The sequence below is a fragment of the Heptranchias perlo genome, chromosome 39 (assembly GCF_035084215.1).
Source record: "Heptranchias perlo isolate sHepPer1 chromosome 39, sHepPer1.hap1, whole genome shotgun sequence".
NCBI classification, from domain to species: domain Eukaryota; kingdom Metazoa; phylum Chordata; class Chondrichthyes; order Hexanchiformes; family Hexanchidae; genus Heptranchias; species Heptranchias perlo.
In genome coordinates this window covers 2,182,564-2,196,606 of record NC_090363.1, presented here as the reverse complement: position 1 = coordinate 2,196,606, position 14,043 = coordinate 2,182,564, and the positions used below count along the sequence as shown (strand labels likewise).

At 53.6% G+C, this 14,043-nt stretch overlaps 1 protein-coding gene across 1 annotated transcript in view; it reads left to right on the top strand.

Moving 5' to 3' along the window:
* ehmt2 (euchromatic histone-lysine N-methyltransferase 2) overlaps positions 1-14,043 on the top strand; it is a 65,892-nt gene that overhangs the window by 5,530 nt on the left and 46,319 nt on the right. Inside the window, 9 exon segments of the mRNA XM_067973851.1 lie at positions 94-353; positions 1,778-1,930; positions 3,480-3,623; positions 3,940-4,086; positions 4,496-4,648; positions 6,601-6,630; positions 6,632-6,683; positions 6,686-6,721; positions 8,426-8,595. Of these exon segments, the coding sequence (XP_067829952.1) occupies positions 94-353; positions 1,778-1,930; positions 3,480-3,623; positions 3,940-4,086; positions 4,496-4,648; positions 6,601-6,630; positions 6,632-6,683; positions 6,686-6,721; positions 8,426-8,595 (1,145 nt within the window).

Below are 14,043 nucleotides of genomic sequence, written 5' to 3'. Positions count from 1 at the left end.
TTGGACAGCTCTTTCAAAGGGCCGGCACAGGCACGACGGGCCGAACGGCCTCCTTCCGCGCCCTTATGATTTCTTCCTTTCTTCCTTCCTTAGGACATGCTGCCAAAACGTTCCCCGTCTCCCCCACCAAGGCACTGGGGGCCAACAGGGCCAAGATGACACTAACCGGGATCAGCAAGTCGCCGAACTCCATCCAGAGTTTGGCCATGAAGCTGCTGAGCGTGCCGACGGGACGGGCCGGCAACGAGGTGGCGGCGGTACCGGTGGAGGCACACAGGCCGATCCCGGCTCCGGACGAGAAGCCCAAGGTTCACAAGGCCCGGAAGTCGATATCCAGACCCGGCATCAGTCAGGTACCGAGCGAACCGCGGGGGGTGGGATTCACACGGCGGGGCACGCTGGCATCACCCGCTGGGCAGGGCATTTGCCTCCCACCACGGCGGTGAGTGCCCGATCTCTTGTCGGGCGGCCACGAGGAGGAACACTGAGCTGAGGAAAGGAAGTTTCCATGCCCCCATCCCTCTCCCCACAACGTGGGGACAACAAAATAAACAAAAGCCCATCAACATGGGCTGACCTTCCATCCTACTGGCGCCTGGTTGCAAATGAGCCAATGATCAGGGAACAAAGCCTTGCGGGCAGAGCAGATAAAGAAGTTTAACATCACCCCCAGGTCAGGGGTAGTTTTAACCTTAAATCTAAGGCAAGGTGGGGCGTGTGAGATGGGAAAAATTTGTTGGAACTTAGGAACAGGAGGAGGCCACTCAGCCCCTCGAGACTGTTCCGTCATTCAGTGAGATCACGGCTGATCTGTATCCTAACTCCATCCACCCACCTTGACTTCATATCCCTGAATACCCTTGGCTAGCAAAAATCTATCGATCTCTGATTTAAAGTGAATACTTCAGCTAGCGTTTACTGCTTTTTGTGGGAGAGAGTTCCACACTTCTACCACCCTTTGCGTGAAGAAATGTTTCCCTGACTTCTCTCCCGAGTGGCCGGGCTCTGATTTTAAGGTTATGTCCTGGACTCCCCCCACCACCGGAAAAAGTTTCTCGCTACCTACCCTATCAGTTCCTAAAAACCTCAATCAAATCATCCCATAACATTCTCACTCTTGTGCACAGTTCTGGTCTCCATATTATAGAAAGGATATCGAGGTACTGGAGAAGAAGCAAAAAAAAGAATCACAAGGATGATACCAGAACTGAGAGGTTATCCTTATCAGGAAAGACTAAACAGCCTGGGGCTTTTATCATTAGAAAAGAGAAGGCCGAGGGGTGACCTGATAGAGATCTTTAAGATAATGAAAGGGTTCGATAGGGTTGATATAGAGAAAATGTTTCCACTTGTGGGAGAGACCAGAACTAGAGGGACATCAATATAAGATGGTCACTAATAAATCCAATAGAGAATTCAGGAGAAACTTCTTCACCCAGAGAATGGTGACAATGTGGAACTTGCTACCACGTGGAGTAGTTCAGGCAAATAGCATAGGTACATTTAAGGGGAAGCCAGATAAACATATGAGGGAGAAGGGAATAGAAGGATATGCTGATGGGGTTAGATGAAGTAGGGAGGGAGGAGGCTCGTGTGGAGCATAAATGCCGGCATAGACCAGTTGGGCCGAATGGCCTGTTTCTGTGCTGTAGACTCGATGTAACTGGTTTAGAGTGCGCTTCACTGTAAAGTATTGTATTGTATTTTCCCGCACCTCCTATCCCAAGGATCCTGGGCTATCTGCTATTCTTTGTAACCTTTACCCACTTCTATACAGAGATTGCCAACGGAGTTGGGGAGCATGCCCTGTGAGCGGGCGTGTCAGGCCCCTGTGGGAACGGCAGAGGCAGAGCGCGCAGTCCAGGCTCAGGACGAGAACCAGGAGGTCCACAGAGCGAGAAAGTCCATACTGAAAGGCAGCTTTAGTCAGGTACGGGGGAACAGAATGTTCACTCACCTCCTGCAGAACGGCGAACGAGTTATAGAAATGTTTAAAATAAGCAAAGGCGACCGACTGCGGCGTCGGCAGTTAAAAGAGCAGTATACTGGAAACAAAATGTATTGTATTCCCTCGCTCCCTCCCTCGCTCCCTCCCTCGCATGTTAGGGATTTTGTTCGAAGTGTTTTGTTCGAAGCTCGGTTCCAGCTCGGCTGACCACCACCGAGGTGTTTTTGCGTGGCCCTGGATTTGGAAGCACAGCAGTATCCCAGCTTCCCCTCGCCACCATCCGGCCTTTACACTCCTCCCCGGCCTTGTCGCTCTCCCACCGGGCACCGGCCAAACGCAGAGCGGTCGAATCACACGACCCACGAGGGAGTGGGTCTCCGGCTCGACCCAAACCAGAACCAGGCCATTTGGCCCCACCCCTTTTTTTATTTCACATTTCTTTGCTGCTTTGCCCCCCCCCCGCCCGCCCGCCCGCCCGCCCCGGTTGTCTAAGGTAAGAGGATAGACAGCAAGGGGTGGTGAACAGACCCCAGGGAGCTCATCGAGTCCCTTTCCCCGTCTGCGAGTCTGAGACTTGTGAGCAAAGTCTGTTGGAGGGCATATCTCTGGGCTGCCCGGATAGATGAATGACATCCTGCTCTGGGCTGGCTGGAGTGTTTGACCCTTTATTAAAAACTTATTTTTAATCAGTGCAGGCTATTTTGGCAGAGTGTTCACGGTATCATTGTCCACCGTGGCTCAGTGGGTCGCACTCTCTCGCCTCTGAGTCAGAAGGTCGAGGGTTCAAGTCCCCCTCCAGATACTTGAGACCATAATCAAGGCTGACACGCCCAGTGCCGGTACCGAGGGAGCGCTGCACTGTCTGAGGTACCGTCTTTTGGATAAGGCGTTAAACCGAGGCACCGTCTGCCCTCTCAGGTGGACGTAAAAGATCCCACGGCCACTATTTTGAAGAAGAGCAGGGGAGTTCTCCTCGGTGTCCTGGCCAATATCAGTAAAGCAGGTGGTCTGGCCATTATCACATTTCTGTGGACCTTGATGGGTACAAATTGGCTGCCGCATTTCCTACATTGCAACAGTGACTGCACTTCGAAAAGTACTTAATTGGCTGTGAAGCGGATTGGGACGTCCCGAGGTCGCGAAAGGAGCTATATAAATGCAAGTTCTTCCTTATAAATACAATAACAGTTCTTCTGTCACTAACCTAAATGCTGTACACTGCTCCTTTTAATTACTGAAAGATGTTTGAATAAAACTGTAAATTCCAGTAAGTGTGACTCTTACCTTGCATAAACCTGGATTTTATTCTGTTCAGTGTGATTGTAACACGTGAGCGGCCGTGGATGAGTCAGGCGGTGCGTTACAGTGGTGCGGTTTGGTGGAGGGAAGTGTAATATGGTGCGCACACGGTGCCAAACGTGGAGAGTCCGTCACTGTGCGCACCAAAGTAACTCACCCTCCTGACTGATGCCTTTGATTGGGTGGTTTTTTTTTTGTTGTTGTTGTGACTAATATGCCTAACTCCACACAGAGTTTGTCAAGATTGCCTACTGGACGGGCAGTCGATGATACCGCTGGGGGAACGGCAGAGGCAGAGCGCGCAGTCCAGGGTCAGGACGAGAACCAGGAGATCCACAGAGCGAGAAAGTCCATACTGAAAGGCAGCTTTAGTCAGGTACGGGGGAACAGAATGTTAACTCACCTTCTACAGCACGGCGAACGAGTTATAGAAATGCTAAAATAAAGGAGGGAATTCTGACGGTGTTTTAATTGTGTCAAATGAGGGGCTGTATATACCTGTACTACTGTCACAGGATTACAAGGGGAGGATTTAATGCTCTGCCACCTCTTCTCGTTGACCCCGCCCCTTGTTGACCCCGCCTCTTCTCCCTCCTCCTCCTCCTCCTCCCCCCCCGCCCTTGTCTTACCATCATCATCGTCGTCACCGTTACCCCTCCCTGACTCTCCGTTCTTCTTTAATTCCCACGTAGGGTTTGGCAAAGAAGATGGCGAGCATGGCAACCGGCCGGGCAGTCAGCGAGGTTGCCGCGGAGACGGAGGTCACAGTCCAGGGTCAGGAGGAGTATCAGGAGGTTCACCGAGCAAGAAAATCGCTTCTTGCAACAAGCATTAGTCAGGTACGAAGGATCGGGTGGGGAGCTAACTGGGGATCTTCTGCCAGCAAGTGACGTACCGTTAAAACAGAACGGTTTAATAAAAAATGGACTGTCAGTGCTTACTTTATAAGATGTAAGGAATCTTACAACACCAGGTTATAGTCCAACAGTTTTATTTGAAAATCACAAGCTTTCGGAGCTTACCTCGTGTAAACTGTGTATTTCGTCCATTCAATTATAAGCGCCCGATAACACTTAATTTTAGTATAATAACTAGATCAAGGGAACATTGGGAAAGTATGCGTGCTTTGAGTGTGTTTGACTGCACCCATGAGTGCTTTTAATGTGAGTCCAAAGCTAACAATAGTCGATACTAGTTCAGTCCTCTCACCCTGCCCTTTCATTCTCTTGTGATGTGCAATGGATTTAGAGTTTGGCGAAGAATCTGCCCAGCGAGACCATTGGCCGGGCCGGGAGTGAGGTTTCGACGGTGAGAGTGGAGGAGGACGCTCCCCAGGGACAGGAGGAGAAACCGAAGATTCACAGAGCGAGGAAGTCGATGTTTAAACCCAGCCCCGCTCAGGTACGCCACAAGGAATGTTCAGGTGGCTCAGCAATCAGCCGGCGCGTTGCAGAAACACCAGACTCGATAAGTTGGCAGCATGTGACTTCCATATTTATATTGTTGAAACGCGCTTTCGAGCGTAGGGGGGAAGCTAGTGCAGTGTTAACACTGGTTGTGCACAAGTGGGTGTCACTAGTTCCAATGTGACTTTGGCAGTGTTGCACGTGTAACTAAACACGAGGGGTGCGAACGGACGGGCCTATCCCGTAGCCTTGGGCTCTTTGGGATTTCGTACGTAACTCAGATACTGTTGAGCCCACTGTGCAGTGGGACTTGTAAACAGTAAACATGATACCAGAACTGAGAGGATACACTTATCAGGAAAGGATGAACGGGCTGGGGCGCTTTTCTCTAGGCTGAGGGGTGACCTGATAGAGCTCTTGAAGATAGTGATAGGGTTTGATAGGGTAGACGTAGAGAAAATGTTTCCACTTGTGGGGGGAGTCCAAAACTAGAGGTCATAAATATAAAATAGTCACTAAAATCCAATAGGGAATTCAGGAGAAACTTCTTTACCCAGAGAGTGGTGAGAATGTGGAACTCGCTCCCACAAGGAGTGGTTGAGGCGAATAGCAGAGATGCATTTAAGGGGAAGCTCGATAAACACATGATGGAGAAAGGAATAGAAGGATATGCTGATAGGGTGAGATGAAGTAGGGAGGGAGAAGGCTCGTGTGGAGCATTAAAGCCGGCAGAGACCAGTTGGGCCGAATGGCCTGTTTTTGTGCTGTAGTTTCGATGTAAGTCGAAGTTACGATCAGGGCAACGTTTATGCCGTTTTTTTACCTCCACACATCAGTTCTAGGTTGCCGAGTTTTAGAAATTTTGGACCAATAGTTTTGTGAGGTCCATCCAATAGATATTTGGATAATTACCCAATCCCACACTGCCAGTGAGGAGCTGCACTCGGAGGGAGCATTGTAGATCTTGCTTCTCCAACCTGCCCTTTCTTTTGGGTTGGAGATAGCAAGGCGGGATTGGGGGAATTTAACCCGTAGGTCCACGGGCAGTCGGGGTCAGCGCACAAATTGACGTACTGTCTGACCTTTGTTGGTTTTTTGAGTTAGCGCATCTGTTTTTGCACAATGCGCAGCAGGTGAAATTCCTCCTGTAACAAAAACAGGAGAACGCTGCAATTAAGGAGCGGCTGGTGAAATCGCAGAACTTGCACGTTTCGAAAGCCCTGCATCGCCACCGTTTTGTGGAGTGAGTCATTAATTTACAGAGGTTAAAAAAAAAACCCAAACATTCCACCTCCTCGGGTGTCAGCCATGGCTCAGGGGGGTACCATTTTCGCCTCTTGAGTCAAGACCCACTCCGGAGACTTGAGCACAAAATCTAGGCTGCCGCTCCCAGTGCAGCACTGAGGGAGTGGAATTGGTCGAGCGATTTAGAGGGGTACGTGGAGGGCAGGGACAAAAGAATTGGAGGTAGAGAGAGGAGCGGGGTTAGAGGGGGGGGGGGGAAGAGAGTTGGGCTGAGGGAATGCTGAAAGAGGCCTATATTTGTCCGGTGGTGAAGTTACTTCTCCCTCGTCCTCTGCCCCCGCATCAGTTAAGCTAAACTTCTGCAGTTGCTGAAGTTTTGCAGCCAGTACTGATAAGTATGGGAGAGGAGAGGCCGTTCTGCCCATCTACCTCTTCCCATCTCAGCGTGAAATCATGTCAAATGAAATCTGGAGAGATATTTGCCATTTCCAGCAACCTGCATCTGAATTTGAATCCAGATGTTCGTTGCTGGAGAGCACTGAGAGCTTATCCTCCTCTTGAGTTTCCCAGCTCCCCATCAACACTAAAAGTTTATTTGATGTTCTTTTAGGATGTATTTTCCAACTGTATATTTTCTTGGTTTGAGCTGCCCCATGCCTTCTCTTGATTTACTTTGTGTATAAACGTGATGCTTTCTTTTAGGTAAAGCTTGTGGAAAAGAAAGCTGACTCTGGGCCACCCCAATCCTATTAAGCAAAGTACACAACCGCAGTTGGAGTTCCTGCCTGAGGTGTGGCTGATGCTGCAGCAGGTGTGCAGACAGGTAAAGGAAGCGGCCCTTTAAAAATTAGCAGCGACTCTACACACTTTGCTGCACCTCCTTCGCTCGTTCAGAAAGCTTTTTATTGTACGTATGTGTGATTGAGACCCCCATTGTGCTGCTCTCAATTATGTGTCAGCCGTGGCTCAGTGGGTAGCAGTCCTCTCCTTCTGAGTCAACAGATTAGGGTTAGGGTTACCCTAATCCCCACTCCAGAGACTTGAGCACCAAAATCCAGGCCGCCCCCTCCCAGTGCAGTACTGAGGGAACGCTGCCCTGTCGGAGGGGCAGTACTGAGAGGATGCTGCCCTGTCGGAGGGTCAGTGCTGAGGGAGTGCTGCCCTGTCGGAGGGTCAGTACTGAGGGAACGCTGCCCTGTCGGAGGGCAGTACTGAGAGGATGCTGCCCTGTCGGAGGGTCAGTGCTGAGGAGTGCTGCACCGTCGGAGGGTCAGTGCTGAGGGAGTGCTGCCCTGTCGGAGGGTCAGTGCTGAGGGAGCGCCGCACTGTCGGAGGGTCAGTGCTGAGGAGCGCCGCACTGTCGGAGGGTCAGTGCTGAGGGAGCACCGCACTGTCCGGAGGGTCAGTGCCTGAGGGAGCGCCGCACTGTCGGAGGGTCAGTGCTGAGGGAGCCGCCGCACTGTCGGAGGGTCAGTGCTGAGGGAGCGCCGCACTGTCGGAGGGTCAGTGCTGAGGGAGCGCCGCACTGTCGGAGGGTCAGTGCTGAGGGAGCGCCGCACTGTCGGAGGGTCAGTGCTGAGGGAGAGCCGCACTGTCGGAGGGGCAGTGCTGAGGGAGAGCCGCACTGTCGGAGGGGCAGTGCTGAGGGAGAGCCGCACTGTCGGAGGGGCAGTGCTGAGGGAGAGCCGCACTGTCGGAGGGGCAGTGCTGAGGAGAGCCGCACTGTCGGAGGGGCAGTGCTGAGGGAGAGCCGCACTGTCGGAGGGGCAGTGCTGAGGGAGAGCCGCACTGTCGGAGGGGCAGTGCTGAGGGAGAGCCGCACTGTCGGAGGGGCAGTGCTGAGGGAGAGCTGCACTGTCGGAGGGGCAGTGCTGAGGGAGAGCTGCACTGTCGGAGGGGCAGTGCTGAGGGAGAGCTGCACTGTCGGAGGGGCAGTGCTGAGGGAGAGCTGCACTGTCGGAGGAGCAGTGCTGAGGGAGTGCTGCCCTGTCGGAGGGTCAGTACTGAGGGAGCGCCGCACTGTCGGAGGGTCAGTGCTGAGGGAGAGCTGCACTGTCGGAGGGGCAGTACTGAGGGAGAGCTGCAATGTCGGAGGCGCCATGTTTCGGGTGAGGACGTTAAACCGAGGCCCTGGTCTGCCCCCTCAAGTGGACGTTAAAAGATCCCATGGCCACTATTTCGAAGAAGAGCAGGGGAGTTCTCCCCGGTGTCCCGACCAATATTCATCCCTCAACCAACTTCACTAAAAAAAAACAGATTGTCTGGTCATTATCACACTGTTGTTTGTGGGATCTTGCTGTGCGCAAATTGGCTGCCGCGTTTCCCTACATACAAAAATGACGATACTTCAAAAAGTACTGCGTTGGCTGTGAATCGCTTGGGGCGTCCTGAGGTCATGAAAAAGGCGCTATATAAATGCAAGCTCTTTCTTTGCAACTAATGCCGAGTGTTGCCCAGTTCCTGGTGGGATGTATGATGGCAAGTTCCTTCAGTTTTGTTTTTTTTTTTCCTCTTTCTGGTGCCGCAGGACTCGTCAAGAGGAGGAAAGCCGAAAGCTTAGGCCCGGAGCCTCTGAAGAAAATCAGCCTCCTTAAAGAAGAAATGGCCAAGGAACCCACCCCGCTGGGGGTCTATCGGGGGGGGTCCCGGAGCGAAGATCGGGGCTGGGGCTGGTCCGGGGGCGTTGGAGGGGCCGTGGTGAGTACTTGTTAACGTTCACAGGCCCTGGGCCCAGACCACACCCTGGCACCTTTTTTGCGCAGGTTCTTGCAGCTTGCGTCTCGGTGTTGCAACTGGCCGATTCTGCTTTTCTGCCGGCTGGTGTTGAGGTCGTGGAGCGACCTCGAGATCAGTGCGAGCAGCGTGCCTGACTTTAGGCTACTATCCTGATTCGAGGAGTGATCGGACCGATGGTGAAAGGATCTTTTCGCCCTTGGTTTTTTCATGGTTGTATATTTTGAGATAATCCCGTCTCTTCCCGCTCCCCGATAATTCCCCTGTGCTGCCTGATCTGACCTCCGACAGTGAGAACGCAGGTGCCTGGGGACTGCTACCAGGCTCCCACCAGTGTCCCCTTGTTGGCAGATGTCAAGGATTATTAAGGTATGATTTCCCCCTTCCCCAAAGCTAGGCCTTACTTTAGCCTCCACTTGAAGCCTCGCCATTCAGTGTAGTTTTACATAGAGTTACATAGAATGTACCAGCACAGAAACAGGCCATTCGGCCCAACTAGTCCACACCAGCGTTTGTGCTCCACACGAGCCTCCTCCCTCTCTCTCTTCATCGAACCCTATCACCAAATCCTTTTGTTCCTTTCTCCCCATATTTTTATCAGCTTCTCCTTAACTGCATCTGCACTATTCACCTCAACCACACCTTGTGGAGCGAGTTCCACATTCTCACCACTCTCTGAGTAAAGAAGTTTCTCCTGAATTCCCTATTGGATTTATTGGTGACTGTTTGTTTTATATTTATGACCCTAGTTTTGGACTCCCCCACAAGTGGAAACATTTTCTGTACGTCTACCCTATTAAACCCTTACATTACCTTAAAGGCCTATCAGGTCACCCCTCAGCTTTCTCTTTTCTAAAGAAAAGAGCCCCAGCCTGTAGCCCCTTCTCCCCCTCCCCCCCTTCCCCTTCCCCCCTTCCCCCTTCCCCCCCTTCCCTTCCCCTTCCCCTTCTCCCCCTTCTCCCCCTTCCCTTCTCCCCCCTTCTCCCCTCCCTCTCCCCCTTCCCCCCCTTCCCCTTCCCCCCCTTCCCCCTTCCCCCTTCCTCCCCCCCTTCCCCTTCCCCCCCTTCCCCCCCCTTCCCTTCCCCCCCTTCCCCCCTTCCCCTTCTCCCCCCTTCCCCCCCTTCCCTTCTCCCCCTTCCCCCCCTTCCCCTTCCCCCCTTCCCCCCTTCCCCTTCCCCCTTCCCCCCCTTCCCCTTCCCCCCTTCCCCCCCTTCCCCTTCCCCCCTTCCCCTTCTCCCCCTTCCCCTTCTCCCCTTCCCTTCTCCCCCTTCCCCTTCTCCCCCTTCCCCTTCTCCCCCTTCCCCTTCTCCCCCTCCCCCTTCCCTTCTCCCCCTCCTTCTCCCCCCCTCCCTCCTCCCCCCTCCCTCCTCCCCCCCTCCCCTCCCCCCTCCTCCATCCCCCCCTCCCTCCTCCTCCCTCCCCCTCCTCCCTCCTCCCCTCCCCTCCCTCCCTCTCCTCCCTCCCTCCCCTCCCTCCCTCCCTCCCTCCCTCCCTCCCTCCCTCCCTCCCTCCCTCCCTCCCTCTCCCCCTCCCTCACCTCCCCTCCCCCCCTCCCCTCCCCCTCCTCCCCTCCCCCTCCCTCCCCTCCCCTCCCCTCCCCCCTCCCCCTCCCCCCCCCCCCCCTCCCCCTCCCCCTCTCCCCTCTCCCCCCTCACCCCCTCACCCGTTACCCATCCCCTCCCCAATAAACACTACATTAACAATTGAAGTCACAAGGATAGCTGGTATTGAAAATAAAAAGGTGGGGGCAGGGGGAAGGGGTGCTGTGCACTTCTGGGGTTGGCTATCGAGCTGAGTAGAGGGACCTCTAACTATGTTGTACCAGACCTGGGACTTCTTGATGCCAACACCAGTTGCCTGTAAATGAAAGGATTTTGTTTCTTAAGGTTGACCCACCCGACAAACTCAAGCAGAAAAATTGGCACCAAAACAATGGGGGTATGAGGAAGCTTCTGTGAAATCTGTGCTCACGATTTCCACTGTGTGTGTGCGTGCGTCTGTCCGTGTGTGTGTGCGTGCGTCTGTCCCGTGTGTGTGTGTGCGGTGCGTCTGTCCGTGTGTGTGTGCGTGCGTCTGTCCGTGTGTGTGTGCGTGCGTCTGTCCGTGTGTGTGTGCGTGCGTCTGTCCGTGTGTGTGTGCGTGCGTCTGTCCGTGTGTGTGTGCGTGCGTCTGTCGTGTGTGTGTGCGTGCGTCTGTCAGTGTGTGTGTGCGTGCGTCTGTCCGTGTGTGTGTGCGTGCGTCTGTCCGTGTGTGTGTGCGTGCGTCTGTCCGTGTGTGTGTGCGTGCGTCTGTCCGTGTGTGCGTGCGTGCGTCTGTCCGTGTGTGTGTGCGTGCGTGCGTATGTCCGTGTGTGTGTGCGTGCGTCTGTCCGTGTGTGTGTGCGTGCGTCTGTCCGTGTGTGTGTGCCGGTGCGTCTGTCCGTGTGTGTGCGTGCGTCTGTCCGTGTGTGTGTGCGTGCGTCTGTCCGTGTGTGCGTGGCGTGCGTCTGTCCGTGTGTGCGTGCGTGCGTCTGTCCGTGTGTGTGCGTGCGTGCGTCTGTCCGTGTGTGTGCGTGCGTGCGTCTGTCCGTGTGTGTGCGTGCGTGCGTCTGTCCGTGTGTGTGCGTGCGTGCGTCTGTCCGTGTGTGTGCGTCGCGTGCGTCTGTCCGTGTGTGTGCGTGCGTGCGTCTGTCCGTGTGTGTGCGTGCGTGCGTCTGTCCGTGTGTGTGCGTGCGTGCGTCTGTCCGTGTGTGTGCGTGCGTGCGTCTGTCCGTGTGTGTGCGTGCGTGGCGTCTGTCTGTGCGTGCGTCTGTGCGTGTGTGCGTCTGTCGTGTGTGCGTGCGTGCGTCTGTCTGTGTTCCTTTTCAGAACTTGACCGGTGCAACCAGTAGAGTCCACTCCCAGGAGGTGAAAACGGTCACCAGCGCGTCCGGTTCCATTCCGTTACTGGACCTTTCAAGGAAGCGGAGCCTGAGGAGAAGGAGGAGGAGCCCATGGAAATGATAGACGAATGGGATGCGGAGGTTGAGATGACTTCAGCCTCTTCTATGACAGCTACTCGGTGGATGGGCGAGCCGACTCGGACAAATCCAGCAAGGTGAGCTTGGGCTTAGCAATTTCTCTCTCCCTTTTTTATATTGATGCCGGCAGTCACGGTGTCTGCTTCACGGTGGTTGGGTCACAATTCAGAACTCGCTGACGTCCGCTTCCAACAGCCTCTGTCTCCCGCAGTGAGTTCCGTCAGATATTCGGGAAGTCACCCGCTGACCCTGCGCCCTGTCAGTGGGTGGCACTCTCGCCTCTTGAGTCAGGAGGCCGTCGGTTCGCGCCCTACTCCAGAGACTCGACCACAAAATCCAGGCCGACACTCCCGGTGCCGGCACTGAGGAGAGCTGCGCGTCTTGAGATGCCGTCTTTCGGATGAGACGTTAAACCGAGGCCCCGTTTGCCCTCTCAGGTGGAGGTGAAAGATCCCCACGGCACTGTTTCGAAGAAGAGCAGAGGCGTTCTTCCCAGTGTCCTGGTCAATATTTATCCCTCACTTAAAACAAAATAACAGATTTTCTGGTCATTATCTCATTGCTGTTTGTGGGAGCTTGCTGTGCGCAAATTGGCTGCCGCACTTCCCTACATTACAACACTGACCACACTTCACAAAGTTGACGAGGGTCATCGACCTGAAACGTTAACTCTGTTTCTTCCTCACAGACGCTGCCTGACCTGCTGAGTGTTTCCAGCATTTCCTGTTTTTATTTCACAAAGTATTTTATTGGCTGCAAAGCGCTTTGGGACGTCCTGAGGCTGTGAAAGGCGCTATATAAATGCAATTTCTTTTAGTCAGTGAGCTTGTCTGCCACCAGAGCCCAGTGCAGCACTGGTGTGGTAAAACAGAGCAATCTGCCTTTCTCCCCACTCGCGCCCCCCCTCTCCCCCTCAACCTGAAATGAGGTATGGATGGGGGAGACCCTCTCGACTGGCACTGGTGGGCTGCAGAGGTAGATAAAGAAAAAGAAGGTTGGAGATTTGTTCACTCAAGCGCAACGGATGGAACTCGAGACCCACGCGGGACATTCACTGAGCCGTTCGGGTGAGCTTGGTGTAAATGCTTTGTCTACCCGCCCCCTGAAACCTCTATGGGCTGGAGGGGAGCTTGCTGGAAGTATGTAGGCTCAGGTCAATATTGTAAGAACAATAAATGAAGTGAAGAGACTCAAGAATATCTGCTCTTGCAGACGGAGAGGCGGATGGAGCTGAGGAATCGGTCGAGCGACGTGGAGGACGACGAGGAACTGGAAGGTTCCGGAAACCTCTCCGACAGGTACGTTCCCTGCGTATGAAATCTCTTGAATGCTCATTGGGGTGTTGGTCGTGTTCTGGACTGAGGCAGAGATTGCATCATGTAGAAAGGTCTTTACAGAGAAAAACCTGGTCCGTGTGATCTCTCTGGACTGGTTCCGAACGCCTGAGGGGGTTCAGAGAGGAGTTTTCCAGAGCTGCCGAACGACCAGATAATGTGGTGGGAAGGGACCGTCGCTCTGTTGAGGGGTGACTGCTCACTGAATACTTCCACCTGTGACTCTGTGTTAAAAGTGTGTTGTGATTGAGGTGGATTTTGAAAGGAAAGTTTTAAACCAGGTTGGTGGGAAAAAAAACATGTAAAAACTCCCGTGTTTGTAACTTTTTCCATTGTCCCTCAGCTCCCCTCCCGCCCCCTTCAACGCCTCTAAGATCCTGAGGTCACAGCGACAGAAAATGGACAATGGTGGGCAGTGATCTGCCAGGTGGCGTTCAGGCCGATCAGAGCCAGTCATTTGAGCTCACAGAGCTCACAAAAGGTCCAAGCCCTTAAATTTCACTGCCAGGCCGTTGTTATTTATGACGCGCCTTCCTTGGTTAGGAGCCTTTTAGAACCAGCCATTGTGTCTGCCAGCCACAGGGCACTCCCCAGTTTCTGGCCTGCCTGATAACCGTCTTGCAGATCGAGGCGTGTGGAGGTTGGTATATCAGGCCCGAGCGACAGTTAGTGTTGAGCTGAGGGCCGCCTATAAAAGTCCCTTTTTGTAGGTTTTTTTTTTGATTTATTCTGACTTTTGTGAGCTCGTGGAGCAGAGTTGGGAGACTCCCGTAGAGTTTCATGCCTCTGGGTTCTCTTGCATTAAAGGAGAGTAAACATGTTTCCTCCTCCGTTCCGTCTTTTTGAGTTCTTCTGATGCCCTACAGTGTTCCTGGTCACTATCGTGTTGCTGTTTGTGGGATCTTGCTGTGCGCAAATTGGCTGCCGCATCTCCCTACATTGTAACAGTGACGACACTTCAAAAGTACTTAGTTGGCTGTAAAACGGTTTGGGACATCCTGAGGTCGTGGAAGGCACTATATAAATGCAAGTTCGTTCTTTCTTTTCCTTGGTTGATGGGGCAGACAAGGGATCTGCTCA